Source organism: Phyllosticta citribraziliensis (genome assembly GCF_038025025.1).
Source record: "Phyllosticta citribraziliensis strain CPC 17464 chromosome Unknown J3D65scaffold_1, whole genome shotgun sequence".
In the NCBI taxonomy this organism is placed as follows: Eukaryota; Fungi; Ascomycota; class Dothideomycetes; order Botryosphaeriales; family Phyllostictaceae; genus Phyllosticta; species Phyllosticta citribraziliensis.
This window is the reverse complement of record NW_027117338.1, coordinates 2,110,036-2,134,513: the sequence shown is the minus strand read 5'-3', so window position 1 is coordinate 2,134,513 and position 24,478 is coordinate 2,110,036. Positions and strand designations below refer to the sequence as shown.

General features: G+C 55.8%; 11 protein-coding genes across 11 annotated transcripts; 6 read left to right on the top strand and 5 right to left on the bottom strand.

Annotated features, from left to right (window-relative positions):
• Window positions 1-497: 497 nt before the first annotated feature.
• On the bottom strand, window positions 498-1,514 carry J3D65DRAFT_663986 (uncharacterized protein; the record flags this gene model as incomplete). Its single annotated transcript, XM_066802711.1, has 2 exons — window positions 498-1,226; window positions 1,335-1,514. 2 exons carry the CDS (start codon window positions 1,512-1,514, stop codon window positions 498-500), a joined length of 909 nt encoding a protein of 302 aa, XP_066659993.1.
• Window positions 1,515-3,415: 1,901 nt separating this feature from the next.
• On the bottom strand, window positions 3,416-5,059 carry J3D65DRAFT_599378 (homoserine O-acetyltransferase; the record flags this gene model as incomplete). The annotated part of the gene is made up of 2 exons (XM_066797894.1): window positions 3,416-4,161; window positions 4,207-5,059. 2 exons carry the CDS (start codon window positions 5,057-5,059, stop codon window positions 3,416-3,418), a joined length of 1,599 nt encoding a protein of 532 aa, XP_066659992.1.
• A 1,025-nt stretch (window positions 5,060-6,084) lies between these two features.
• J3D65DRAFT_610645 (ZIP family zinc transporter) lies at window positions 6,085-8,643 on the top strand. The gene is made up of 4 exons (XM_066798827.1): window positions 6,085-6,583; window positions 6,637-6,651; window positions 6,701-6,816; window positions 6,876-8,643. The coding sequence occupies exons 1-4, from the start codon at window positions 6,226-6,228 to the stop codon at window positions 8,178-8,180; spliced, it is 1,794 nt and encodes a 597-aa protein (XP_066659991.1). The 5' UTR covers window positions 6,085-6,225; the 3' UTR covers window positions 8,181-8,643.
• A 550-nt stretch (window positions 8,644-9,193) lies between these two features.
• On the bottom strand, window positions 9,194-10,677 carry J3D65DRAFT_610642 (ZIP metal ion transporter-like protein). Its single transcript, XM_066798826.1, has 2 exons — window positions 10,295-10,677; window positions 9,194-10,246 (listed from the first exon to the last, which is right to left on the bottom strand). The coding sequence occupies exons 1-2, from the start codon at window positions 10,345-10,347 to the stop codon at window positions 9,295-9,297; spliced, it is 1,005 nt and encodes a 334-aa protein (XP_066659990.1). The 5' UTR covers window positions 10,348-10,677; the 3' UTR covers window positions 9,194-9,294.
• Window positions 10,678-10,820: 143 nt separating this feature from the next.
• Window positions 10,821-12,744, top strand: J3D65DRAFT_610637 (histone acetyltransferase type B catalytic subunit). Its single transcript, XM_066798825.1, has 3 exons — window positions 10,821-10,922; window positions 10,972-11,503; window positions 11,553-12,744. The coding sequence occupies exons 1-3, from the start codon at window positions 10,886-10,888 to the stop codon at window positions 12,424-12,426; spliced, it is 1,443 nt and encodes a 480-aa protein (XP_066659989.1). The 5' UTR covers window positions 10,821-10,885; the 3' UTR covers window positions 12,427-12,744.
• A 211-nt stretch (window positions 12,745-12,955) lies between these two features.
• Window positions 12,956-14,448, top strand: J3D65DRAFT_546759 (dehydrogenase E1 component-domain-containing protein; the record flags this gene model as incomplete). The annotated part of the gene is made up of 5 exons (XM_066796833.1): window positions 12,956-13,087; window positions 13,159-13,292; window positions 13,375-13,829; window positions 13,880-14,115; window positions 14,167-14,448. The coding sequence occupies 5 exons, from the start codon at window positions 12,956-12,958 to the stop codon at window positions 14,446-14,448; spliced, it is 1,239 nt and encodes a 412-aa protein (XP_066659988.1).
• A 303-nt stretch (window positions 14,449-14,751) lies between these two features.
• On the bottom strand, window positions 14,752-16,220 carry J3D65DRAFT_34980 (S-adenosyl-L-methionine-dependent methyltransferase). The gene is made up of 2 exons (XM_066795535.1): window positions 15,968-16,220; window positions 14,752-15,911 (listed from the first exon to the last, which is right to left on the bottom strand). The coding sequence occupies exons 1-2, from the start codon at window positions 16,027-16,029 to the stop codon at window positions 15,056-15,058; spliced, it is 918 nt and encodes a 305-aa protein (XP_066659987.1). The 5' UTR covers window positions 16,030-16,220; the 3' UTR covers window positions 14,752-15,055.
• A 1,169-nt stretch (window positions 16,221-17,389) lies between these two features.
• J3D65DRAFT_610626 (uncharacterized protein) lies at window positions 17,390-19,560 on the top strand. Its single transcript, XM_066798824.1, has 4 exons — window positions 17,390-17,810; window positions 17,933-18,001; window positions 18,108-18,848; window positions 18,905-19,560. Exons 1-4 carry the CDS (start codon window positions 17,769-17,771, stop codon window positions 19,274-19,276), a joined length of 1,224 nt encoding a protein of 407 aa, XP_066659986.1. The 5' UTR covers window positions 17,390-17,768; the 3' UTR covers window positions 19,277-19,560.
• Window positions 19,561-19,742: 182 nt separating this feature from the next.
• Window positions 19,743-20,634, top strand: J3D65DRAFT_546598 (uncharacterized protein; the record flags this gene model as incomplete). The annotated part of the gene is made up of 2 exons (XM_066796824.1): window positions 19,743-19,793; window positions 19,918-20,634. The coding sequence occupies 2 exons, from the start codon at window positions 19,743-19,745 to the stop codon at window positions 20,632-20,634; spliced, it is 768 nt and encodes a 255-aa protein (XP_066659985.1).
• A 618-nt stretch (window positions 20,635-21,252) lies between these two features.
• On the bottom strand, window positions 21,253-22,905 carry J3D65DRAFT_34749 (carbon-nitrogen hydrolase). Its single transcript, XM_066795534.1, has 4 exons — window positions 22,543-22,905; window positions 22,044-22,484; window positions 21,943-21,997; window positions 21,253-21,890 (listed from the first exon to the last, which is right to left on the bottom strand). Exons 1-4 carry the CDS (start codon window positions 22,585-22,587, stop codon window positions 21,547-21,549), a joined length of 885 nt encoding a protein of 294 aa, XP_066659984.1. The 5' UTR covers window positions 22,588-22,905; the 3' UTR covers window positions 21,253-21,546.
• J3D65DRAFT_545166 (eukaryotic translation initiation factor 3) lies at window positions 22,858-24,398 on the top strand (the record flags this gene model as incomplete). Its single annotated transcript, XM_066796751.1, has 3 exons — window positions 22,858-23,175; window positions 23,231-24,268; window positions 24,318-24,398. 3 exons carry the CDS (start codon window positions 22,858-22,860, stop codon window positions 24,396-24,398), a joined length of 1,437 nt encoding a protein of 478 aa, XP_066659983.1.
• Between the last annotated feature and the right edge of the window lie 80 nt (window positions 24,399-24,478).

Genomic DNA, 24,478 nt, shown 5'->3' with positions numbered 1-24,478 from the left:
CTTCGGCAACGAAAGAGAGCCCGCTAGCTTGCTGCCTGCCTGGCGTGTCGAATCCCCCTTCTGTCCCCGATCAACGCAGTTGATCCTGACAATAATCGCTCCCCTTCTACATCTCCTCTGGCGCTGCTCCTACCCTTGCTCCTGCAAGCCTGCCGCATGACAGATGTACCGAAAAGAAGGACGCAAAAGGAGACAGAAAGGAGAGGAGAAAATGTACTTGACTTTGCAAGAAACCACATAAACACAAAAGAAAATGCGGAGAAATCCCTCGCCCGTCCGCTCGTACGGCAGTCTAGCCATAAGTAAAGCAAGCATAAGCGATGTGCATCAACTACGCCGCATCCTTCGACACCACCACCACCGTCGCCAGCAACAGCAACTCACGACCTCATCTTGACCTCGGCTCCACGCGCCCGGCGCTGTTACGAAAACAGACAGACTGCCTTACCACGACCGCGCGCGGCATGGGGCGACGACAAGACCCAAGAAAGTCAAGGTCAGTCAGACAGAGGACCGGGCCCGACCATGCCGGCCATGTGGCCGACGCGATTATCCGCGCCCGAGTTGACAGGCGGCAGGTGCGGCAGGTGTGGATAGTGGAAGCCATAGCGGTGAGGGTGGTGGGAGCGGAACGACGAGCGCGAGCGTGAGCGCGACGTGTTTCTGCTGCCTGTGCCGGGCGCTGTCGTAGACGGGGGACGCGCCCCGAGAGATGTTGTTGCTGATGATGCTGCGTCAAAGACGTCGCTGACGGCGTTGTTGTTGTTGCTGTTGTTGTGGCGACCACGAGGGGACGTGATGTCGTTGCTCGAAGTGCTCAGGGGAGCAGGTGGGTTGAGCGCAGGCGCGGCCACCACGGTGCTGCCGCTGTTGTACGGAGTCTCTGGAGAGGACAAAGCTTGGCCAGGAACCCCTCCAGCGGTGGTGGGAGAAACGGGGCTTCGGCAGAGAGGCGACGGCGGCTGGCTGACCTTCGACGGAGGAGGAGGTTTGGGAAAGGCCAGCGGCGGTGGCGTCGTATCGCGCGGCGAGACGTTTTCCGACAGCGGACCATGCTGGGAAAAGTACGAGTCTGCACGGAGGCGCTTCAACGGCGGCGTTTGGAACACAGACTCTGCGAAGATGGAGTTGTTGCCGCCGGCGACTGTGTTGCAAGCCGTCGTCGAGCCTCGCCGGCTGCTCGAGACGGACTGCGAAAAGCCGCCCATGCTGGCCAGTGCGAATTTCTATTGTTGTCTCGTCGTTAGTCTCAAAGTGTGCCTCTGGAACAACAAACGGACAAAACGAGGAAGAACGAAGCCAAAAGACTGCCATAATAGTGGTAGTAGTCTTACGTCACGGATCCTATCGCCCTCCTCCAGAGACCGCAACCGAGCTTCCAACTCCCGCACGCGATAGTCCGGTTTGCCTAGCCAGACGTGAATCCAGTGAACTATGACCCCTGTGCCCACAAGACAATAGAAAACAATTGACACGAGTTCTTGCAAGCCGAGGTCCTTGTCAGCCAACTTCATCTTGAAGTGTGCCAGCAATCTGCGCGGCGAACGGTAGTAGTGTAGAGTCTTTCAGGGAGGAGAAGTATTGTCTGGAGGTTTGCCTTTCTTTTCGAAGAGAGGATTCAGGTATCTCAAACCTGCGAGAGCGTCAGCGGGCAAGACGTCTGCTTTCAAATGATTTTGAGAACTCTTGGCTCCGGCTTTTGATGCCACACCGCACTTCTGGTAGTGACGAATGGGCACACACATTTTGAGTGACGCCTATCGTGATCCGGTGTGTGTTGCCTTGAAACAACCTATCCAATCTCCCAATGAATTCCTTGCTCGCGTCCAACTTCTATGCCTCATTCTCCGTCAAGGAAGGAAGCGGCGGCTAAGCTCGCCATTGGCCGGCGCGCCTACCCGGGAGGCGATGAGATCTGCTTGTCGTCACGGATGTCAAGCAGCCATTCCCTGATGGGTGGTTAAGGTTGCATCTGTGCTGGCCAGGAGTTGGATGCTGGCGCTAGAGCTCGATGGAAAAGGGCCGCCGCCTCCTACTCAGAGAGCCAGATGTTGTCAATCCCTTTCTTCAAGCGCGGCTGTAGAGTCTCCCGAAAGTCCGTGACCGGTCTGTCATGGACAAAGTGTCTCTGGATAGGTGAAAGATTGTCGGCTACTTGTGACTTGGGTCATAGTGCGGATGCTTGTGCGAGACAGGCTCTGCAAAGTGACTCCGATGACGCTTTGATTAGTGCATTTGGGTCGACGAAGTGGTTGTCGAAATTCGTACTGGATCGGGATTTTTTTGCCTCGTATGTGCGTGAGCGCCGCAAAGCCCAAGTCTTGACTGTCGATGGGGAATCTAAAACTGCGCTGGGATATTTCTGAAGCTGTGATTCGTCCGGTTTGGTCCCCTTTTTTATTTTTTCACACCCCTCATTATCGATGAGCATCCCCTTTGCTTGGCGACAAGAGTCCAGATGGGATTGAGAAATGGACACTAGTCGATAGGGTGGCGGTGTTGAAGGATGGCGTAGGACTTGATGGAAGTAGGTTGCGCATGCATATCTGATCGACCGATGCTAACCATCCACGGCCCAGTGCCTGATAAGGTCAAGGAACAGGGCAACAAGTGAGGCATAAGTCGTCGTTACAAAATCTAGGGAGCTGTTGGTAGTACGGCCCTGGTCATACAAGAGGAAAGAATACCTACCAAATAGCTTGCGCACCGCCAATCCCTGGTTCAGCAGCAGCTCCATCTCGAAAATGGACAGAAGACCAGAGATAGCTTTAGTCACCAGTTTGGGTCCAGAATTAGGCCGAAGGAAACCAGGTAAAGGTGTGGTCAAGTCAACTGAGCGTCCTGCGTTCTAGGGCTTGCGACTGATGTGTCGCAGGAATGGAAAGGGCCCAGTGCCATGGAAATGTGACAGGTCCAGACATCACATTCCCCGGATCATGATGTGCGATGCTCCCTGGATTCATCTTGTGCTCGTGAAACAATGGACGAAAATTTTCTCAATCTGCCTCGATGGCGGCCAATTCGCAGCAGCAGCTTGCCCTCATGCGAAGCCCAGCGATCATTCTTGTCTCAGGAGGCAGTGTCCACGGGAAGAATGGCCACGGAATACCTTGATTCCGAACGAGGAGGTAAAGGTCGGCATCGACAGTGGTAGCTGTGAGCGAGGTCCAGGTGGAAACAAAGCTGAGCAAGATGGCCGTAGAAGTCGGGGCCCCGTGCAATATTAATAAATGCACAGGAAAGTCAGTAGATGAGAGCAGGGAGACGCCAGACCTATTATTTTCGAGTATACGTCTCAGAGGCATGGGCCCACTCGGTGAGCTCCGGATCATTCCAAAATCCACTAACACCCCGCAACTCCAGTCCGTGCAAGTTCGCTGGATTTCGTACAAAACAATAAAGACTTAGCCACTCATCAGCCCAAAAAACTTTTCACCGCTCCTCCAACGTGTTCCAGATCGAGAAGGAATGTGTCGTGTCCGAACAAGCTCTTTTCCTCTCCGAGCTCAATGTGCGTGACGTTACTGTTTCCAGCGCGCCGCAGTGTCTCCGCAATCTCTCTTTGTTGCCACGCCGGGAATAGAATATCGCTTGCAACACCTAGCACCAGCGTAGGGATGTTTGCCATTGGCCTCATGCCTGCGACCAGGTCTGCGGGCGGTTCCTGTGGGTTTAGTGAATGGGGTGATGCCTGGGCTGCGGTTGTAGGCTGGTTGCCATTGGATTGCTCCTGTTCCTCATAGGGTTCCTCGGGCAGGGTCAAATTGCATGTGTCGGCTGTCGCCGTGGCCTGAGCACTGTTACCAGCGGCAAAGGCCGCTAGCTTGCCTTGGTTTTCGGCTCTGAGGTTGTTGATGCGAAGGCGGTGTTCAAGACCCAGGTCGAAAAGATCCATGGCCTTTGACACGTAGAGCATGCTGTTGGCGTCGTATTCAAGACACCACTTTTCTCCGGCGTGGTCCAGGTATGTTTCGATCAAGAAGTCGGGACAGAGCGCAGGAGGCTTGGAGGGGTCTGCCCTTCTTCTCCCAAAGCGTTGCTCCCATTCCGGCCCACTGCGGTAAGTTACTGTTGCAATTTGACGGGCAAGTTTCATGCCATTGTGTGGTGGTATTCCATCATAGTAGAATCCGCGGTTCCAGTTTGGGTCCGTCATGAGCACTGGTCATGTCAGTCATGGCCCGTTTGGAATTGCCAATTATATACCTTGTCTTTGAGTGTGGCGCATGGCAATGCTGTAGGGGTGGCTTCGCGCACAACCGCTGATGCTTATGACTCTGCCCACGCGTTCGGGGAATAGCACACCAGCAGCCAAGCTCAGCATACCGCCCATGCTCGATCCCACGCTTGCATAGAGTTTTGCGATACCAAGGTGGTCCAGCAGCTTGAACTGAGCCCGCTCCATGTCCTCCATGGTCAAGATCGGAAACCTCGTCCCATAGCGCTCGCCGTTTGCAGGGTCGTTGGACGACGGCCCTGTCGAGCCGTAGCATCCTCCAATGACATTTGTACAAATGACGAAGTACTTGTCCGTGTCGATTGCTTTCCCGGGGCCAATGAACTTCTCCCACCAACCGGGCTTGGGGTTCGCTTCGGTGCTGTGGGCGTGGCTCGAGGCGGACAGACCAGTGTGTAGCAGGATGGCATTGCTTCTGTCGGCATTAAGCTTGCCCCAAGTCTCGTACGCAACATTGAATTCTGAAAGAATCCCACCCCAGTCCAACAGGATAGGCTCATTGCAGACAAATGTTTCGTGGTGTCCGGACGTGTACGTTGGCTCGGGACCTTGCAGTGACCGTTTCTGCAGACTTGCAGATCTACTCTCGACGGCGTCTAAGCACGGGAAGCTTAGGGCAGGATTGGTCGATTCGATTTCAGGGTCTGGCTTGTCCTTGGCGACGGGCTGAATCTTTCGTGGTCCTTGAATGTGGATGCGACGCGAACTTTGCCATGGGTAAGCAGACCGGGACGTTTGAGTTTCAATGGGGTGCGATCGGATGAAACGCAGAAGCTGCCTTGCTTGCCGAGGGGCAGCAGAAACCTTCCGCAGAGAGGCCATGTTCAAAGAGGGGTGAAAGAGCAGGCTATCTCATGATGGTCTGCGGGCGTTGAGCGAGAACAAAAAGTGACCGAGCTAGCTGCCTCTGACGCCATTCGCCGGCTATCGGCCTAGTTTGTCAGCAACACCAGAGTCTCACACGACCGCGATTCCGACTGCGGGAAGCCAGATGGCGACGAAGCACATGACTGGAGGGTGCCATTTACAACGCGCATGAATTCGAAGCTCATCAGCTCCTGGTTGAAAACTTTTATTTTTTGCATCAAGCAAAGACGCTCGTTGTGTAAGTCCGGCGTGGTTTCGAGGTACCCCGCGCCACCCCAAGACCACACAAGAGGTTCCAATGTCGCTGAGCGTGACAAAGACGATTTCGTTTGAGCGTTCGAGACAACCAACGATGGAGAACAAGACACATGATTGCCAACCAAATATTGGCGCGTTTCAAGAAAACTGCCAACAACAAGAGGCAAAGCAGACCAGGTCCAAGTTGAAGAGCGCAAAGAGCATCCGTAGTCCAAGTTCCATTGTCCGAAGCTCACAGCCGTCTGCCTCGATGGAGCTCGATGTTGAAATAAACGCACGCAAACATTCCTACAGGGTCCTGGGCACATGTTAATCATGACAGCTGCCCGTCAGCCCATGTTTGTTTGTTTGTTTTGACGTCGCCGACAGCACACGTGTCCTGCGCTCAATCTCGTCGAGGAAGCCGGTCGCATACAAAGGCACAGCAACTTGAAAACAGCTCACAACGTGGACCAAGACGAGCATGCCATTGGGCGAGTTGACGGCAGTCCATCACAACGCTTGGCGGGAAGGAAGAGTAGCGCAGACCCTTATGACGAGCCGTCGTCTCGACGGGAAGAGAGTGGAAATGAGAACGGGGACCACGTCCAAGCATGGCGCGGCGGAGCTGGGCATCGATGCTTCTGGGAGGTGCAGGGACGGGCGGGTTGCGGGCTGCGGGCTGCGGGCTGCAGAGTGCATGCTGCAAGCTGCGAGCTGCACGGCAGCTGGGCTCAGCAAGGCGACGGGCGACGGGCGACGGGCGACGGGAGTGTGGCAGCGGTGGGGATTGGCGGTTGAGGCCGTTGGTTGGTGTTGTGGGATGGGCTGGTTCCTGGTTGGGCGGTCGAGCCGGATCGGAGACCAGACCGGGCGGCGGGCCAATGACGAGGGGCGCATTGACGAGACGCCACAGGTCTGACGACCGGAGGGACTTGACGGCGGCGACAAGGCTCAGGCTCTTCTCGCGCTCGGCTGCCAACAAGGTGCTCAAAACCTCGCCCACTCGACCGACCAGCCCACCGCCGACCAGTCCGCTCTCTCTCTCACCTTCCATTCTCCCTCTCCTCTCTCCGCTCCACCCGCCTCTCGCACCTCGCTGCCGCCGTCCCCACACTCTCGCTCCACCGTCCTCGCCCGTACAACCGACGCTCCAGGGCCTCTCGTTGGCTCGCAGGGGTGCAACCATGGTGTTGGACAATGATACTAGGGGGTGGATCATGACCGCCATGAGCGGTGTCGGTACGGCTTCCCGCGTCTGCTCCACGTCCCTGTCTAACGTCTGCCATTAATAGCATGCACACTTGGAGGTTAGTCTCCCGCGTCCAACATTCTGCCGCGCGGTACTGAGTCGTACAGCTTCGATAATATGCGTCGACATCGTTATTCGCCTGTTACCCGGCAAAAGAAACTTCAAGATCCAGGACAGCAATGCCTTTTTGTCCTGCTCCCTAAGTCTGAGCTTCGGTGTCATGGTGAGAAACACCCCGCCATCCGAATTTTCCAATGACATCACAACTCACAATCGTGATAGCTCTTCTCATCGCTATCTAGCATGCTGCCTTCTGCGAAGAGTTCGCTGCAAAAAGGCGGTCACTCACCGAAATCTGCGGCGTGGATTCTCATCGCCTGTTTTCTCGGAGGTGTGATAGGCATCCAGATTCTCTCGCGCATCATGCATCAGTTCATCCCATCCCACGTCGTCGACTGCGACCACAGCCACGACGAAGAAGCCCCGAAAGAAGACGCCGATGACGATAAGCCCCATCATCACGAAGAGCATGAAGACGCTCATTCACGACCTCACGACGTATCTATCCCCAACAGTGGCCCTGTCAGTCTGGATGCCTCGATGCACAGTGAAATGTTTACCAGCCAGGACTCTCTCCGGCCACCAAAATCATCCAAACTTTCTCGAAGACCATCACTCCCTATGCAACTCGCCCACAAGGCGTCTCAGTACCTGCTGAAGAAGTGTGACGAGGGCGGACCCTGCCATGGCTACACCGACCCATGCGGCGTTGATTGCTTCAAGATTGTGCAAGCAAGAGGGGGTACAAGATCGGCCTATGGAACCTTGTCGAGATCAGGCACGCTACTTCGCCAGGCGACGGCATCATTCCACAACTCGATGCGTCGACAGCCAACAGACGAGACGACACCCCTGACACAGGTGCACTCGGAACCGCACACTATAGACTACAGCACACTTTCGAGCAATCCCTCTTACTACAACACAAATAGCAGCCGCGACAGCCGCTCGAGGTCGCCACAGCCACATGCTCACCAAGACCACGACCACCATGCTCACACGGACGACGACCCAGACGCCATGGCCCACCACCACCACCACGTCCCCACCAACGCTTTTCTCTCCATCGGCCTCCAAACCTCCATCGCCATCGCTCTCCACAAGCTCCCAGAAGGCTTCATCACGTACGCGACTAACCACGCGAACCCGCAACTGGGCTTTTCCGTGTTCCTGGCGCTCTTCATCCACAACATCACCGAGGGTTTTGCGTTGGCCCTGCCGCTGTACCTGGCCATGAACTCGCGATGGAAAGCCATGGTCATCTCGACGCTGCTGGGCGGCGCCAGCCAGCCCGTCGGTGCCGGCGTCGCCGCCCTTTGGTTCAAAATTGCCGGCCACGCAGGCATTGGCGAGCCTGGCGAGGCCGTTTATGGCGGCATGTTTGCCGTCACGGCGGGCATCATGGCTAGTGTTGCACTCACTCTTTTCCAGGAGGCCATGGACCTGACGCACAGCCGTAACCTGTGCATGGTGTTTGCGTTTGTCGGCATGGGCATCTTGGGCATCAGCAGCGCATTGACGGCTTAAAACGGGGTTTTGGGTCAGGTAAAGAACGGCTGGAGTTGTTCAGATCTTTTGGATTCTTATTGCATTGCTTCATGATGTTTTATGATGTTGATATGTGTCATGCCGCGACGTTGAGACGATTGTTTTGCTTGTTTTTGCGTCATGCCATTTCGCCGCCCCCCTTTCCGCGTTGTTGTCTGCCATTTCGCCTCGCTCACCTTCGACATACATACGTATCCGCCTGCCCGCGCCTTGTATATTTCGATGCTTGCGTCCTCTCCCAAGATTTTGTCCCTTACACCTGCTTGAAAACCACCCGGAGAGACTCTTCAACAACTTCCCTCCCCTCCGCTCTATTCCGCTTGATACATAGACTGACGCCCTCTCACGAAACACGGCATTTAATGAATCTGATCTTACGAACTCCGCGTGCGTCCCAACCAGTCTCAAGATCGCTTGCACCGCCTCCAGACCCGCCGACCCGACGCTCGTGGTCTAATTAATGATTATAGCAACGGGAGCAAAAGTCTTTTCCCAGAATCCGCATTCACAACGGAGTCTTTTGAATTGTCCCGGTACAGACAGGGCAAAAAGATGTCGCCAGCCCTTTAGAAACGCCCGACGACCAAACGTGAAATGCTCGCTGTCAATGACATGCATGGCCCCGTCCCGGGCCGTCCCGCCTCGTCTCATGCATACGTAACTCGTAGATGAAGCAGCGTGGTGGTTTTTCTATTTCTACAGCCGTAGCGTACCGTACCCACCAACAGCAGCACCTTCGATCGCCTTCTGTATGAAGAGATCGTGTTCTAGAGACAGAAATCTCCGTCAGTGACCCCCGTGCCCAATCTGCGCCAACAGCGGCACAAGCATGCCTATTGCTTGCACGGCGACGTCGGACCCGCTGATGCCGCCTGCCGGTCTGGCGTCGCCGCTGTCGAGGAGCCCTCCGTTGCCGCCGCCGTATCCATTAGACAGGGGCGAGCGGTGTGGCGAGTGCGCTCCGTGGGCGCCGGGGCTGCCGGCGGCTTCTTGCATGCTGTGCATGGCGACGTAGCTGTGAGGCAAAGCAGCGGGTGTTAGTAACAGTGGTTGTACAGTTGGTTGGTTGCGTGAAACGGGAGAAAGGCTCAGCTTACAGGAAAGTTCCGCCAGAAAACAGTAGCACGCAACCCGTCGCGAACTGCATGCCCTCCTCGCCACCCAGCGTCTCGCGGCCAAGCATGTTGACGGCGATCCAGGTAGCGAGGGCGCCGACGGGAGCGGCGAGGCTGAAGACGAGCAAGTGACCGCGGGCCGTCCGCTTGCTGAGGCCCTGCTTCAGCAGCACCGACGTCAGGCCAAAGGCCGCCGGCGCCTTGTGCACCATGATGGCGATGAAGACGATGATGCCGAGCTTTGCGCTCGACGTGCTGGACGAGGCGCCGAGCGCAATGCCGTCGGCGGCCGCGTGGATGACGAGGCCAATGGTTGTAGCTGGAGGGTTGGAGGAAGGCGTTGGCGGCGCGTCAGCGGGGTAGAGCGCTGGCGAGTGCGAGGGCGAGTGATGGAGGCCGCTGGAGAGATTGGACAGCGAGATGTGCAGCGGACGAGAAGGCGTCGAGGCGAAGACTGAGGGCAGTGCGTCGATGAGGTACATGAGGATGAAGCCAAGGACTAGCGATATCCCCACCCACGCATGAGGTTCGTGACCATGAGACTCTTCGTGATGCTCTTCTTGCGATGGTGACTCCTTCTCTTGTTCGTCCTGACTAGCTGCCTCTGCGTTGCGTCGGGTCATATCGGCGAGGTTCTCTGTGCTGCGATCCACATGGATCCAACCCTCCCTTCTCTCCAGCTTTTTTGCGCCTTTCAAGTTATCCAAGTGGGTATCAATGGCCCGCGGAACTCCTGCGCCGTGCCATTGGATATGTCGAGTCGAGAGCGAGTGGGTATCAGAGTGCGCAGTATACAATGTCTCGATGCCTTCGGGGATGATGACAATCAGAGCTGTGCCGATGAGCACGCCGCTGCCGAACGCCGAGATGAAGCGAAGATTGCGCTGCGACAAGGTGAAGGAGAGCGGTAGAGAGCCAGCCAAAAAGGATCTAGCAAGACATCAGCCAGTGCGGGACACATCGCTCCGATTGACGCACGAGATGGCCATGATCATGCTTAGGCCGAGCAGCATGAAGAGGCCGTTCCACATGGCGGCAGTTGTTGAGCGACTTGCGCCCTTGGAGGTTGAGGGAGAATTCAGCGGGAGCGACCTCGAACGGGCGACGACATGCGGAAGGCTGGACGAGAGATAACGGGACGCGAGGGCGGCGGGTGGGAGTCTGGCGATAGGTAGTGAGGAAGGGTGTTGGTCAGGCAGTTGAGGCAGCTAATGGTGGCCCTGCGGCATGTAGATGTGGGTCTCCAATATATCACAGCTGGAGCTCTGGATGTGGAGTGTTTTGTGGTCCATCAGAAGCATTGGCCTTGGACGTCTGCATCCTCCCGCTCAGGATGCACTCAAGGCCTCCTCTAGTGCTAGGTGAGGTCTACTGAGCTCGATGTAGGGGTGGCAGTGGCCACAACTTTTGGCTGCAGGGCTGATACATTTGCGCACGGTCGCCCGCCCGCGCGCTAGCGCCTCGCCCGACGCGTCTGCGCGCGGGAGCTAATGGAAGAGCTTCCGCCGCACCACCAACCAACACAACTACGCCCAAAACCACCGCTTGGTTCTGACGACGTGTTGCAAGATGGCGGACCGCGTGGAGATTGAAGCCATCCAGGAGTGTAAGTAGAAGTTCACCGCATTGCACGCCGAATGCTGAACGCCGCCCAGTCGTCGCAAACTCGAACGAGGCTCTCCAGATCAACCTCGTGCGCCGCGACGGAACGCCCGTCTTCGACGAACCCTTCAACCCGGCCTTTACGTACCCCATATTCGGCGAAGATGAGACCATCTTCGGCTACAGCGACTTGGAACTGAACCTCACCTTCGCCGCGCACGACCTCAAGCCCTCGCTGCAGATAAAGTACGACAAGAAATGGGTGCCCATTGGAGAGACCAAGGCAATGGACCTGGAGGCGATACTCGACGAGTTCGTGCATCCTGATGCCTTGCACCCCGAGAACGCTGCCAAGAACGGCGACGAGGCTGCAGACAGCAAATGGCGTCCTCCCGGCCAACTTCTTCACAAATACTCGCAGGGCGACAGGCAGTTTGAGATCTGGTACGGATCTCTGGCCGACCCCGCGCTCAGGGAGATTCTCCGTCGCATGCAGGTCCTGATTCCTCTGTTCATCGAGGGTGGCACACTGCAAAATCTCGAAGACTTTGACTGGACCATGGAGCGCTGGAAGATTTTCCTCTTGTAAGGCACTGACTGACGCTCTTCGAATCTGCTCGACTAACCATGGCAGGTATGAGGTCACCCCGTTGGAGGACGATTCCACTACTTCTCCCTACACCTTTGCCGGCTTCTCAACCACGTACCGTCTCTGGGTCCCCTCGCAGTCAGTCCTCGGTCAAGATGGCAAGCAGGGCGATCCATCCAAGCATTTGAGCCCTCTAGAATCGCCGTCCCGCGAGCGCATTTCCCAATTCGTCATCATCCCGCCATTCCAAGGCCAGGCGCATGGAAGTCACCTCTACAACGCCATGATGTCTTGCTTCTTGAACGATTCAAACGTTTTCGAGGTGACGGTCGAGGACCCCAACGAGGCGTTTGACGATCTTCGGGACTGGTGCGACCTTGCGCGCCTTCGCCGCAACCCTGAATTCGAATCCCTCACCGTAGCTGACTCGGTCCCCGAAGACGCTTTGCGCCCCGACGCCACGACACCTTCGCACCTCATCTTGCCCGAAGATGTGCTCTTCAAGTTGCGACGCGAGTCCAAAATCTCGCCTCGCCAATTCCACCGCCTGGTCGAGATGCACACCATGAGCAAGATTCCTGCAATGAACCGTCAGCCTGCCCGCATCACGCGTAAGCACAAGGCAGCGGACCCGAACGATCGGCGTTACTATTTCTGGAGGCACTTGGTCAAGGAGAGGCTCTACAACCACAACCGCGATCAGTTGATGCAGGTTGACGCCAGCGAAAGGGTGGAAAGGGTCGAGCATGTCCTGAGTGGTGTCGAGTACGACTATCAGAGGCTGCTTGAGACTGCAGAGAAGAGGGCTGCCAACGGCGAGGGCAGAAGCTCGAGGACGATCCCGTCGAAGCGCAAGGCAATTGTGGATGACGAGTCGGAAGATGATGACGAGGTCATGGAGACCAAGAGGCGCAAGTAAAGACGGGACACGGTACATGATTGACAACGGACATTGGGCTGGTCAAATTGGGTGCGGCGTCTCTGGGTCACTGGGATAACTAGCATTGCTGGATGGGCGGGTTCGTGAAAAGTAGAGTTGAGATACCAACAATCGATTTCGAGGATGGGATGGTTAAAGCCGAGTTGAGTTGAGTTGATGAGGCGGGAGTGCTTGGGCCGTTGGGCCGATCGCTGGCCAGTCACAACGCCGCCATTTGCAAAGCACCAAGACGATGTGTAGCAGTAGAAGCAAACAGTCGTGAATTGTTCTGAGGAGAAGACGGGAATGGCATGCCAGATGCCAGAGCCCGACAAGCCGCTACAAGCCGCTCCGTGTCGGAGAAATGATCGGACAATCAAGGGCTCAGCGCCGCGGGAGCTGTGCTTTTCCCAACTGGATCCCGCCGGAGACCCCAACAGAGAATTATCTGAGCTCCATCTCACCCACACCACCTTTCCTCTCCACCACCAACTACCACCCTCTCCCCTCCTCCCACCAGTCCTCCGCCATGTTGTCGCGTGCCCTGAGGACCTCGGCCGCGGCCCCGCTGCGCCGCGTCTACGCTGCTCCCGTTGCTGCGCGCCGCTCCGTCACCACCGACGCCGCCTCGTCGCACGTCGACCGCGACGCTGTCCCCGCCGTTAGTTGGATCCATTGCCCTTTGGGCCGATGAGATGGCGTGCAATTGACGACTGACGCTCGCGACAACAGGAGGATGACAAGCCCTTCGACGTCCGCCTATCGGACGAGTCCTTTGAGACTTACGAGCTCGACCCTCCCTCCTACGACCTCACCACCTCCAAGAAGGAGCTCAAGCAGATGTACTACGACATGATTGCAACTCGGTACGATGATTCCGTTGATTCAATTGCCAGCCCGGGCTGGTTATTGGGAGATAAGCCCTCGCTAACGTTGGCTTCCCCGCAGCCGCATGGAAATGGCCGCCGACCGTCTGTACAAGGAGAAGAAGATTCGTGGTTTCTGCCATCTTTCCACTGGTCAGGAGGCCGTTGCCACTGGCATGGAGCACGCCGTCACCAAGGCCGACAAGATCATCACCGCCTACCGCTGCCACGGTTACGCTTACATGCGTGGAGGTACGGTCAAGAGCATCATCGGCGAGCTCCTTGGTCGTAGGGAGGGTATCGCCTACGGCAAGGGTGGCTCTATGCACATGTTTGCTCCTGGCTTCTACGGCGGTAACGGTATCGTCGGCGCTCAGGTTCCCGTCGGTGCTGGTCTGGGCTTTGCTGAGAAGTACCTGGGCACCAAGAACATTAGCATCGCCCTGTACGGTGACGGTGCCAGCAACCAGGGTCAAGTCTTTGAGGCTTTCAACATGGCCAAGCTGTGGAACCTTCCCGTCATCTTTGGCTGCGAGAGTACGGTCACCTTTCTGGGGAAGTCGACTCGAAGGCTAATTCCATCACAGACAACAAGTATGGTATGGGTACTTCTGCTGCCCGTTCTTCCGCCTTGACCGACTACTACAAGCGTGGTCAGTACATCCCTGGTCTTAAGATCAACGGCATGGATGTTCTCGCCGTCAAGGCTGCCGTCCAGTACGGTAAGGAGTGGTGCGCTGCTGGCAACGGTCCTCTTGTCTACGAATTCGTCACCTACAGATACGGTGGTCACTCCATGTCTGACCCCGGTACCACCTACCGCGTAAGTATTCTGTCAACCTCGAATTGGCTCAAGTACTAATCGAAGCACTAGACCCGCGAGGAGATTCAGCGCATGCGTAGCACGAACGACCCCATTGCCGGCCTCAAGCAGAGGCTGCTCGACTGGGGCGTCACCAGCGAGGACGAGCTCAAGTCGATCGACAAGAAGGCGCGCGCCGACGTCGACGCCGAGGTCGCCGAGGCTGAGAAGATGGCCCCGCCGGAGGCTACCCCGAAAATCCTCTACGAGGACATTTACGTCCGCGGTTCCGAGCCCCAATTCATGCGCGGCCGCGTTCCCGAGGAGAACTTCTACTACGCCGAGTCCAACTAAGCATGGTCGAATGATGTTGTTCGTACGAGGCAGGCAGCAGTGCTACGGGGCGGCGTCGAAAAACGGCACCAGTAGCAGTAAATGAGACACATGATACCTCCTGGGGCGCACGCGTGGCGACCGGTGGTGGAGTTGATAGTAGGGTGGTTGTACTACACAAAGAGCATTAGACTTGTGTTTTGTTCACCTGGAGTCGTACTATTTACTAAATTCCCACTTTTGCAATGTAAAGCTTTTCTTACAAACGACAAGTTTATTTTGCGAAGCATCCCCGGGTACGACGGCTGATTGACATTCCAGCGCACCCAGTCTTAACACACAGTACGCGGCCTGGTCCTCGCCAGAAGGTAACGACAAATAGACCGAATTGCCATTATCAATTTGTGGCGAGCTGTCGTTTTTCAGGTACAGCCATAGTAGAGAGATTTTGCTATTGCGCAGCGGAGATGCTCAGGCTAGGCTGGTAGACCCCTGAATCTCCATTTGCTTCATGTCACGATCAACACCTCATGAGATTGTTAAGCGACAATACTCTCACTCGTCCTGCCCCACCTTCCAACGAGTAGCGAAAAAACAATCTGGTCCTACCCTAATCACTGTTCTCCCTTTACGACTCCGGCTTCCTCCCAATCGTAACAAAGTAGTCGGCATGGCTGCCCGGTATCGAAAAGATGTCCCCATCCTTCGCACCGCTCAACCACTGCTGCACAACATCCTCCCCACCCCAGCGGTCCGCCTGCGGCAAGACAAGTTTCCTGAGAAACTCCTCCACCATCGCCGGCATAGCACGAGAGACGTAGCGCGTCATCTCGGACTCTGGCTCACCAGGCAGCGCCTTGATGATCCAGGGACGGCGGTGCACCTCGACGTCGACGAAGCCAGCAGCGCGCAGCCTCTCGGCCGCATGCGAGCCGGCCCGGAAGTCTATCCCGCGCTCCTGCACCGCCGTGCTTATGGCTTCCTCGAAGGGGGGCTCAATGTGCGCGCCGCTCGCGTCGCTGAACCAGGAGTCCAGCTCCTGCAGCTCGAGGTAGCCGCCTGGCACCAGGAGTGAGCAGGCCCGCGAGATGAGGCCCGGCCAGTCGTTCATGCCCATGAAGATCATGCGTGCGAAGACGTGCGTGAAGGTGTAGGGTTGGAGTGCGGTGGCGAGGGAGGAAGGCTCCCCCCCTTCATGTGTGCCGGCCAATGCTGTGGGGTCTACGTCGAAGATGTTGCCCGTGAGGAAGTGCAGGTTTGGTGGCGCTTGCGAGACGGCTCTTTCTGGCACGGGTGTGATGTCCAACCCGTAGACTTGGGCCGAGGGGTACTGGCGGGCGATGTCGAGAGAAGCGTGCCCAGTGCCGCAGCCTATGTCGAGGATCTTGGATGGATTGGGAGGTAGGGGCGCCAGAGTGACGCGGCCTTCAAGCGTGGACTTGATGGCTGAAGACTGCATATCGAGGCGGTCTTGTTCGGCAGTGCTGGCAAAGAAATCAGATTGTGCTGTGCTCTAGATGGATGAAGTGGGTATAGTTACTCATTGGGGAGACAATACACCGACGAGGTGTTGTGATAGCTGCGGCCTGTCTCGGTCGTCATCTTTGTTTGCTGTGTCTTTTGAGATCGATACTGGAAGAATCTTCAAAGGGGAAATGGCTGTTATGAAGTAATGCCAAAGCCTGAGCCTGCAGGGTCTTATATACTCCAGTTCCCGGCTAGAAGACATGACATCGCAGGAGAAACGCTCCCGGAATCCCCTCTCCGACTCTAGCGCTTAACTCGGTACACATTTACTGCGGAAATAGTATAGCTACACCCCCTCTCTAGTAGGAGGAGGAGGCATCTTTGGCCTTTCCCAAAATGGTAATCTGTTACACGTTGAACGACTGGAGCGTCGCGGCCCGGAATCCTTTCAGAGACCTACAGCGGGCGTAGGACCGTGTTTTGCCGCCGGTTCGACTTTACATGTATTGTGCAAAGTTTCAGTGAAGTTGACTGGTGCTAAGCAATTGTACCGGTCCTATGAGCGTTGTCTCCAACACCACATCCAACCAACGTGACATTGATGGAACGAGACTAGGCTTCCGCAGTCCCGCAGCGGGAGAGAAGGCGTAGGATCTTCGTTGTTTACAAGGCGCACGCTGGATAGTGCACCTGCCGTTACCGGCGATAACCGTGGAGGTGACGAAAATTCCGACCGCCGACTACCCTTGGCATGTTGTTTGATCTGGAAAAAACAAGCGATTGGTTGTTCAGAGCCTTTCACTGTCGTTTCCAAGTCTGTGCTGGATACCGTAGTTAAAGATACCAGTAGATCCAATCTCATAGAGTCGATGTTGAACCTGCTCAACACGGCGGGCTTTGAGAGAAAAGGTGGAGTTGATGGATTCAACCGTGTTGAATGGGGCTTGGAAGAACTTGGCAGTTTTCCTCAGCCATTTCACTGCTAATCGACCACTGTCCTGCAATGCTCTTTTATCAAACTCAGATCGAGCCTCTGTTTGGTCCTAGTGCAGATATTCCACATGGATTATGAGTGATCTCGACTCAGCTTTAAAACATTCAGAACTGTACCGTGCTTGCCACTGCGCAGTGCTTCTTAAAGGCGCCTTGTCCAACTATCGACTGCCTTTTAGCAATGCAAGATCGAAGGTGGAAGAGCACACAATGGGTGTTGATAGAATGAGACTCCCTGGATCTGTCTGCCATGAAAGACTGCTAACCCTAGCTGCAGCAGTGCATATTTGAATGTTCCTCAGGCAAAGCTGTAGTCAACAACGACTGCTCCTCAAATGCAGCGGCACAGAGAATGAATGCTCCCTAGACGCACTCATATTGCCAGGTCTCATCTCTCTCCACGCCCGCTGTGAGCAAGTCACCCTGTTTGTCGATTCCGATCATCCAAAACGAGAGATTTAGGCGAAACGGTTCATTGTCGGTGAGATCTGTGTTTATTGGGAATGCAGCCGCCTGTGGCGTGGGAGCCAAAAGAGCTCGTCGAGGGTGGAAACAGGTTTGTGGACATAGCGGTGATGGAGAAGTGGAGTGTCGTCGGCGTGCCTGAATATCCTCTGGGCGCCCCGGCCTTAGCACGGTCCAAGCAGCTGCAGCATCCACCGCGCTGCCCCCCCCTCGACATCTCGCACCGCTTGAGCCACTCTCGCTGGACATCCCTCGACGCGAGATCATTCCCTGACCACTCTCAGCCGTGAGAGCCTCATCCCCGGAAAGTCAACGACACGCGACATCCGACTTGGCCCAATCGACACCTCTTCCAGTCTCGCTCGCCCGCCTCCCTCCAGATCGACTCCTGCGGAACAAACGCCCGCGCCGCAATCATGAGTAAATCTTGGGAGATTGATCCGGAGACCAGGAGTAAGGTGAGCGCCATGCCGTCATAGTGTCACCGCGAACAGGGCGGCTCCTGCTAGTTGAGCGCACCGCGATAGCGAGAGACCAACGGAGGAGTAACAGTCGCTGACGATACAGCCGATACTTATAGCTCCTGGAGATCCAAAAGACGAATGGCAATAATCAGTGCGTCGATTGCAACGCCGCGAGTCCACAATGGGTACGCGTCCACTCCATAACCCATGGCTTTGCTTCGCGCATGCAACAGGCGCCGCGTCTCGCAGTGCATGCCCGACATAACTTGTCGTGCTGACCTATGATCACAGGCTTCTCCGAAATTTGGAATCTTCATGTGCCTCCAATGCTCTGGCATTCATCGAGGCCTTGGCGTACACATATCCTTCGTCCGCAGCATCACCATGGACGCATTCAAGCCTGCCGAGCTTACTCGCATGAAGAATGGTGGCAACAAACCCTGGCAAGACTTTTTCAATGCTCACGCTTCGAACGAGCTCGAGGGCCGCACTTTTGAGGATTCTACAATCAACGAGCGCTATGACAGCGAAGCTGGCGAAGAGTGGAAGGACAGGCTTACCGCCAAAGTTGAGGGCAAGGAATATGTGCCGCAGCCCAAGAGCGAAAAGAAGCCGACCAAGCATGAGCCACAGACAAGCGGATCGAGGTTGCCAGGTAGCGCAGTCGGGAGCAGGAGTCACACGCCAGTGAACAGAAGCGTGGATGGAACAGGCTCAGCGCGATCTGGATCACCAAGCTTGGGCACAAACGCCATGTCGTCAAAGGTAAAGAACGAGACATACTTTGCGCAGCTCGGCGCGGAAAACGCCAACAGGCCCGATGGCCTGCCGCCAAACCAGGGTGGAAAATTCACAGGCTTTGGCAGCGATCCCTTCCCAGAGAGACAACAACAAGGAGGTGTTCCCGGTATCGACGATTTCCAAAAGGATCCAGTGGGTGCATTGACCAAGGGCTTTGGCTGGTTCAGTACGACTGTTCAAAAGACTGCCATGACAGGATATGAAGGCTGGGTGAAGCCAAACATGGAGAAGGTGAGTTCTTTGCAGAACATTTGACTGGATGTGCGCTCATTTACTCCAAATTACAGCTAGCAGAAGCGGATCTCGCAGCGCAAGCTCGTCAGAGAGCGCTCGACCTTGGCCAGACTTTTCAGCATACCACCAAAAATGCTGCAGAGACCTTCAATCGCTTCGTGGAGGGCGATGATACGTTAGCGCCCCGCGGCTCCGGCGCCAAAAAGTCTGGACCAGACACTGAGCGCAGAGACTTTTGGGATTCGTTCGGCGAAGCGCCCAAGGGACCCAGCGCGGACAAGAAGAGCTTCTGGGACGAGTTTGCCGCAGCTGGTGATGTCTCAAACAAGCCAAAGCCAACAAGTGTCGGCACAGCAGCTATGAAGAAGGGTGGACCTGGTGGTGCAGCTCAGAAGAAGGAGGAGGATGGCTGGAGTGACTGGTAGAGGGCATCAAGAGTTGTTGCGCGAGATTCGGCTGATTAGAGCATTGCGGGTTTCCCCTGAGCATTTCTTCAAGGATGATCTTTTTTTCCTGTATTCTTCGAATGATGGAGTCGGCTTGTTTTTGGGTGTAGTGTAATACCGGCCTCTGCTCATCGGAGCGAGGCATTCATGACGATGAGCTTCTGCAGTTTGGTATGAGTTGGGTTTTGCAGCTTCAATAGAGTAAGAACAGAATCAGAACAGCACTGAGCACCTTGTTGGGTCCGACAACCGCAAGGCGAGGGGCCGAGCTCGGCCGCCTTCGGCTATCCATCACAAGCTTCGTTCGCGGGGAACGATCCGACTGCAACTTTCCAACAACGCCGCCCAGCCAACCTCGCGGGACTCGTCCTCATATCCCAGTGCCTCTCAACGCTTCGAACACCTATTCTCGTGCATTCGGCATCCGTATACCTCCACATTCGCCATGTCCAACCTCCGCATTCTGGTTCCGGTAAAGAGAGTCATTGACTATGCGGTTCGTCTCGCCTTTCCGACACAGCATTCCCGGCTTCTAGCTTCGGCCGTCTACCCGTCTCACATCGGCTTCGGCTTTGGACGCTCATACTTCAAGTAACTGGATATTAACATTAGCTCTGTAGATCAAACCGCGCATCAACAAGGCCGGAACTGGCATCGAGACCGCTGGTGTCAAGCACAGCATGAACCCATTCGATGAGCTGTCGGTCGAAGAGGCAGTGCACCTACGCGAACGCAAGGCCCAACCGGTCGAGGAGATCATTGCATGGAGTGCGGGACCGGCCAAGGCGCAAGACGTGCTGCGTACCGCCATGGCCATGGGCGCCGACCGCGGAATCCACGTCGAGGCGGCAGACACGGCCAACCTGGAGCCGCTGGGCGTAGCAAAGATCCTGGCAAAGACGGTCGAGCAGGAAAAGGCCAACATCGTCATCCTCGGCAAGCAGAGCATCGACGACGACGCCAACCAGACGGGCCAGATGCTGGCGGGGTTGCTGGGCTGGCCGCAGGCCACGCAGGCGTCCAAGATCGAGATCAAGGACGACACTGTGACGGTCACCAAGGAGGTTGACGGCGGTGTCGACACGGTCAAGGCTAAGCTGCCCATGGTCATCACGACGGACCTGCGATTGAACGAGCCGCGGTACGCCAGTCTGCCCAACATCATGAAGGCGAAGAAGAAGCCGTTGGTCAAGAAGGCGCTGGACGACTACGGCATCGACCTGAAGCAGCGGTTGAAGACGGTCAAGGTCACCGAGCCCCCTACCAGACAGGGTGGCCAGAAGGTCGAGGACGTCGATGGCATGGTTGCCAAGCTGAAGGAGTTGGGTGCTTTGTAAGATGGGTTTCGTCTCGCATTCGAATTGGATATCAGCGACATAGATTCATGGCTGGGCTGCCATTTGGGACAAAAACAAAGGCTATCACACGGGGTTAGGTGGGAGACTGTAAATAAGAGGCACCATGGTACGTTTTTCAATGTACGATTCTAGTGACCGCGGGGGACACAGCAGAGAAGCTGAGCCAGAGCCCAAACATCGACAAGTTATTCGAGGCGGGGACCGGGAGAGATTCTCAGTGCACCTGGGAGTTTTGGTTCTGACAACAGATTTTGGACCCACAGATCCTTTGAATCTCGGGGATGCTCCTCGTTGACCAGGCATGGCGTCCTGTTGCTGGAGGCACTCACGAGCCTCCAAGAATGTTTAATTCACAAGTATCCCAGAGTTGCTTTCTTTACGCCGCCATTAGAAGCGTCTTCCCATCTCTGAATGGCGATTTTTGTAAACACAAACTGTGCATTGGGCCCCACGTCTTTTACTGTCCATAGCGTTTCCATCCTAACTTTCTATTCCTCACAAGCTGGCCGTCACTCCCGGAAGACATTCAGAGCGTCGCTTTGGCACTGGTACGTTTGTCATCTCCATTATGTTGGCACAGTGGGTGAAGAAAGAAATGAGACACCCTAGGTCTAACTGTGGCAGCACATGAATGCTTCCTAAGCACAACTATAGCAGTAAATGAATGCTCCCTAAGCGTGACTATAATAGTAGATGAATGCTCCTTGGGCGCGACTATAGCAGCAGATGAATGCTCCCTAAGTGCACTCATATTGCCAGGAGGTCTGTCGCATTTCTTTCGACACCCACTGTGTTGGTGTGGTGCGGATCAAAGATTCAAAAGAGGCTTGCAACTCCTTTGACTTGATTGTCTAGAATCCATCGATGAACAGAGCCCTCGATTGAGTATGCTCACAGCTTTTCTTTTGCACTATGCCTGTAATCATAATGCCAATCATGCCTTGCCAGATCCTCACGAATCCTGTAATTTTGCTCTGCATCCTCGACGATGGACATGTCCAGATCAACAACGCACATGCCCTCTGCTGCACTTCCCAACCGCGCAATTGGCCCCACATAGGGTACGGTAACTTGCGAGACGCCCGCGTACCCCTTGCCGGGAGGACCTCCGGCGTTCGCAAAAATGATTGCGCAGGTGTTCTCAAAGGCGCGTGAAGTGAGAGTCGAGTCCAAAAAGAGGGATTCTGAAGAGGGATTGCGCGCAAGACCAGCTGGCGAGCAATCATACAGGGTCCCTGGGGCTGTGTAAGCTTTCGTTTCCAAAGAGAAGCCTTAGTCAAGACTGACAGAAACACGGGATGATGATGATTTTGGCTCCTTGAGAAATGAGTTCACGGAATGCCTGGAATAGTTAGAGTAATCCGAATACGATGGAGTCAAATACTTGCCTCTGGAAACGCGAGATCCCAGCAGACGAGCATGCCAACTCTGCCGAGTGGTGTATCAAACACATCATGCACGTCTCGACCAGAAGAGGTCAGGTGTTCGCGTTCGGGCCCCCAAAGATTCTTCTTGACATATTTCCCCAAAATTTCACCGCGGTGGTCAATGAAGTAAGCTACGTTCAGGAGCTTGTCTTCTTCTTTTACAGCGTCTCGATGCCTCTCCACAATCGTCCCTGGTACGATGCAAATCCCAAACTCTTTTGCCAGGGCTTGGTACTTTTTGAGATACGTCTCCCACTGGTCGCAGAGGGGGAGAAATTTCTCGTCTTTTGGGATCCAATTGGTCAAGTGGTACTCGGGCAAGACGGCCAGCTTGGCACCTTGCGCAGCCGCCGCTTTCACAAATCCAGCGGCTTTATTGAAGTTTTGTTCAATTTGGAAGGGCTATAATGTGGCATAAGTGGGGTTGAGCTATGACGGGGCTTGGGATCACGTTGCAGACCTTGGGATGAAGCTGAATCACGGCGACTTTGAACGTGGAGGCCATGGTGAAGCGAGCGCAGCAGATACTGCAGAGCAGAGAACAAAGACTTTTCACGAATGCAAATGGCCGCAGTAGTCATGGGCGCGGGGTGCTTCAAATAATGGTAAGGTCTCCCCGCCGGATCTTATCGATAGAGCAGTCTTCCGCATCCGCACCGCAAGCGAAAAAGCGGAAATTCATCACCTCGCCGAGACGCGTTGCCGCCAACACCCACGCTCCACCTCGCACCGGCCCATCTCACCCACCTCCCTCCCTTCGACCAACACGCCCAAGATGAGCTTGCGCCAGGCTGTTCCGCCCCAACAACAAGGGGACGCCCCCGTCCGGGTCCACGACGATGACTCGGACGTCGAGGAGGAGGCGCTCGCCAACGACTACAAAGAGCAGGTCCAGTACGACGACGGCATGGAGGGCCTTGACCGCGTATCTTCAATGGGTGGACAGGACATCCACGCGCAGCTTGCCGCCGCCGCGACGCCCCTCGAGTACCAGGCTACGCTCGAGACCAAGTTCGCCAGCTACGACAACTACTGCAGCCTCTTCCACTACATCTTGAACTCGGACGGCCCCGTGGACCTCGAGGTTCCCAACGTAAGCAGCGCTTGGATCAATGGCCGCAAGCCACTGGAGCTGACTCGACATGCAGTACTACTGGGCCTGGGACGTGATTGACGAGTTCATCTACCAATTCAACAGCTTCTGCAGCTACAGACAAAGGGTCGCGCTCAAGGGAGACAATGGGGATGAGATTCAGCTGCTCCGGGAGAACCCCAACACGTGGGGCTGCTACAGCGTGCTCAACGTCCTGTACTCGCTGATCCAGCGGTCTCAGATCAGCGAGCAGCTTGCCGCCATGAAGCGCGGCGAGGACCCGGCTCTGTACGCTGGCGAGTACGGCAACCGTCCTCTTTACAAGATGCTTGGCTACTTTTCCATCATTGGTCTCCTCCGCGTCCACTGTCTGCTCGGAGACTTTAGCCTGGCTTTGAAGACCCTGGACGACATTGAGCTCAACAAGAAGGCCATGTTCGCGCGCGTCATGGCTGCCCACTTTACGACCTACTACTATGTCGGATTCTCCTACATGATGATGCGCCGCTACGCCGATGCCATTCGCATGTTCAGCCACATCCTCGTCTACGTCTCGAGGACCAAGAACTTCCAGAAGAACGCGCAGTACGACTCGATCACCAAGAAGAACGACCAGATGTATGCGCTCATTGCCATTTGCGTCGCGTTCCACCCCACGAGGCTCGATGACACGATCCACACTGCTCTGCGCGAGAAGTACGGCGAGCAGTTCAACCGCCTCCAGCGCGGCGGTCCCGAGGCGCTCCCTCTCTTTGAGGAGCTCTTCCGCCAGGCTTGCCCCAAGTTCATCTCGCCCACGCCGCCCGACTTTGACAACCCAGAGGTCAACGTCGACCCCATCGACCACCACTGCCGCATTTTCATGGAGGAGGTCAAGAACAACATGTGGTCCCCCACAGTCAAGAGCTACCTCAAGCTCTACACGACCATGGATCTTAAGAAACTCGCCGGCTTTTTGGACGTTGAGCCAGAGAAGCTGCGGTGCTGGCTGCTGGTCAACAAGCAAAGGAGCAGGCAGGTCAGGTGGAGCGAAGGTGGCCTGCTTGACGGCGATGTCGTCAACAGCAGCGACTTGGACTATGCCATGGAGGGTGTAAGTTTCGCTACATGAAAAAAGCTCGGCAAAATGCTAATTTTGGTAGGACCTCATCCATGTGTCGGAGGCCAAGGTTGGCCGCAGGCTCGTAGACTGGTACCTCCGCAACCTGTCCAGGACGTATTAGACACGGTGCCAACGACGACGAGAGAAGAAAAAAAAAGCTTGACGCATCTGGGGAGGACGAGGGGACATTGTGTTTCCAAG

Excerpts from the sequence above, each read along its gene's own strand:
- J3D65DRAFT_610645 (XM_066798827.1), top strand. The coding sequence starts at position 6,226 with ATGACGAGGGGCGCATTGACGAGACGCCACAGGTCTGACGACCGGAGG. Across the intron at positions 6,817-6,875 it reads GTCTGAGCTTCGGTGTCATG|CTCTTCTCATCGCTATCTAG; the intron begins GTGAGAAACACC and ends CAATCGTGATAG.
- J3D65DRAFT_610642 (XM_066798826.1), bottom strand. The coding sequence starts at position 10,347 with ATGTGGAACGGCCTCTTCATGCTGCTCGGCCTAAGCATGATCATGGCC. Across the intron at positions 10,247-10,294 it reads AGCATGATCATGGCCATCTC|ATCCTTTTTGGCTGGCTCTC; the intron begins GTGCGTCAATCG and ends ATGTCTTGCTAG.
- J3D65DRAFT_610637 (XM_066798825.1), top strand. The coding sequence starts at position 10,886 with ATGGCGGACCGCGTGGAGATTGAAGCCATCCAGGAGT. Across the intron at positions 10,923-10,971 it reads GATTGAAGCCATCCAGGAGT|TCGTCGCAAACTCGAACGAG; the intron begins GTAAGTAGAAGT and ends AACGCCGCCCAG. Across the intron at positions 11,504-11,552 it reads CGCTGGAAGATTTTCCTCTT|GTATGAGGTCACCCCGTTGG; the intron begins GTAAGGCACTGA and ends TAACCATGGCAG.
- J3D65DRAFT_34980 (XM_066795535.1), bottom strand. The coding sequence starts at position 16,029 with ATGACGACCGAGACAGGCCGCAGCTATCACAACACCTCGTCGGTGTAT. Across the intron at positions 15,912-15,967 it reads GTGTATTGTCTCCCCAATGA|CACTGCCGAACAAGACCGCC; the intron begins GTAACTATACCC and ends TTTCTTTGCCAG.
- J3D65DRAFT_610626 (XM_066798824.1), top strand. The coding sequence starts at position 17,769 with ATGAGTAAATCTTGGGAGATTGATCCGGAGACCAGGAGTAAG. Across the intron at positions 17,811-17,932 it reads ATCCGGAGACCAGGAGTAAG|CTCCTGGAGATCCAAAAGAC; the intron begins GTGAGCGCCATG and ends CGATACTTATAG. Across the intron at positions 18,849-18,904 it reads TGAAGCCAAACATGGAGAAG|CTAGCAGAAGCGGATCTCGC; the intron begins GTGAGTTCTTTG and ends TCCAAATTACAG.
- J3D65DRAFT_34749 (XM_066795534.1), bottom strand. The coding sequence starts at position 22,587 with ATGGCCTCCACGTTCAAAGTCGCCGTGATTCAGCTTCATCCCAAG. Across the intron at positions 21,998-22,043 it reads GGGATCTCGCGTTTCCAGAG|GCATTCCGTGAACTCATTTC; the intron begins GCAAGTATTTGA and ends TAACTATTCCAG. Across the intron at positions 21,891-21,942 it reads CATCATCATCCCGTGTTTCT|GGACCCTGTATGATTGCTCG; the intron begins GTCAGTCTTGAC and ends ACACAGCCCCAG.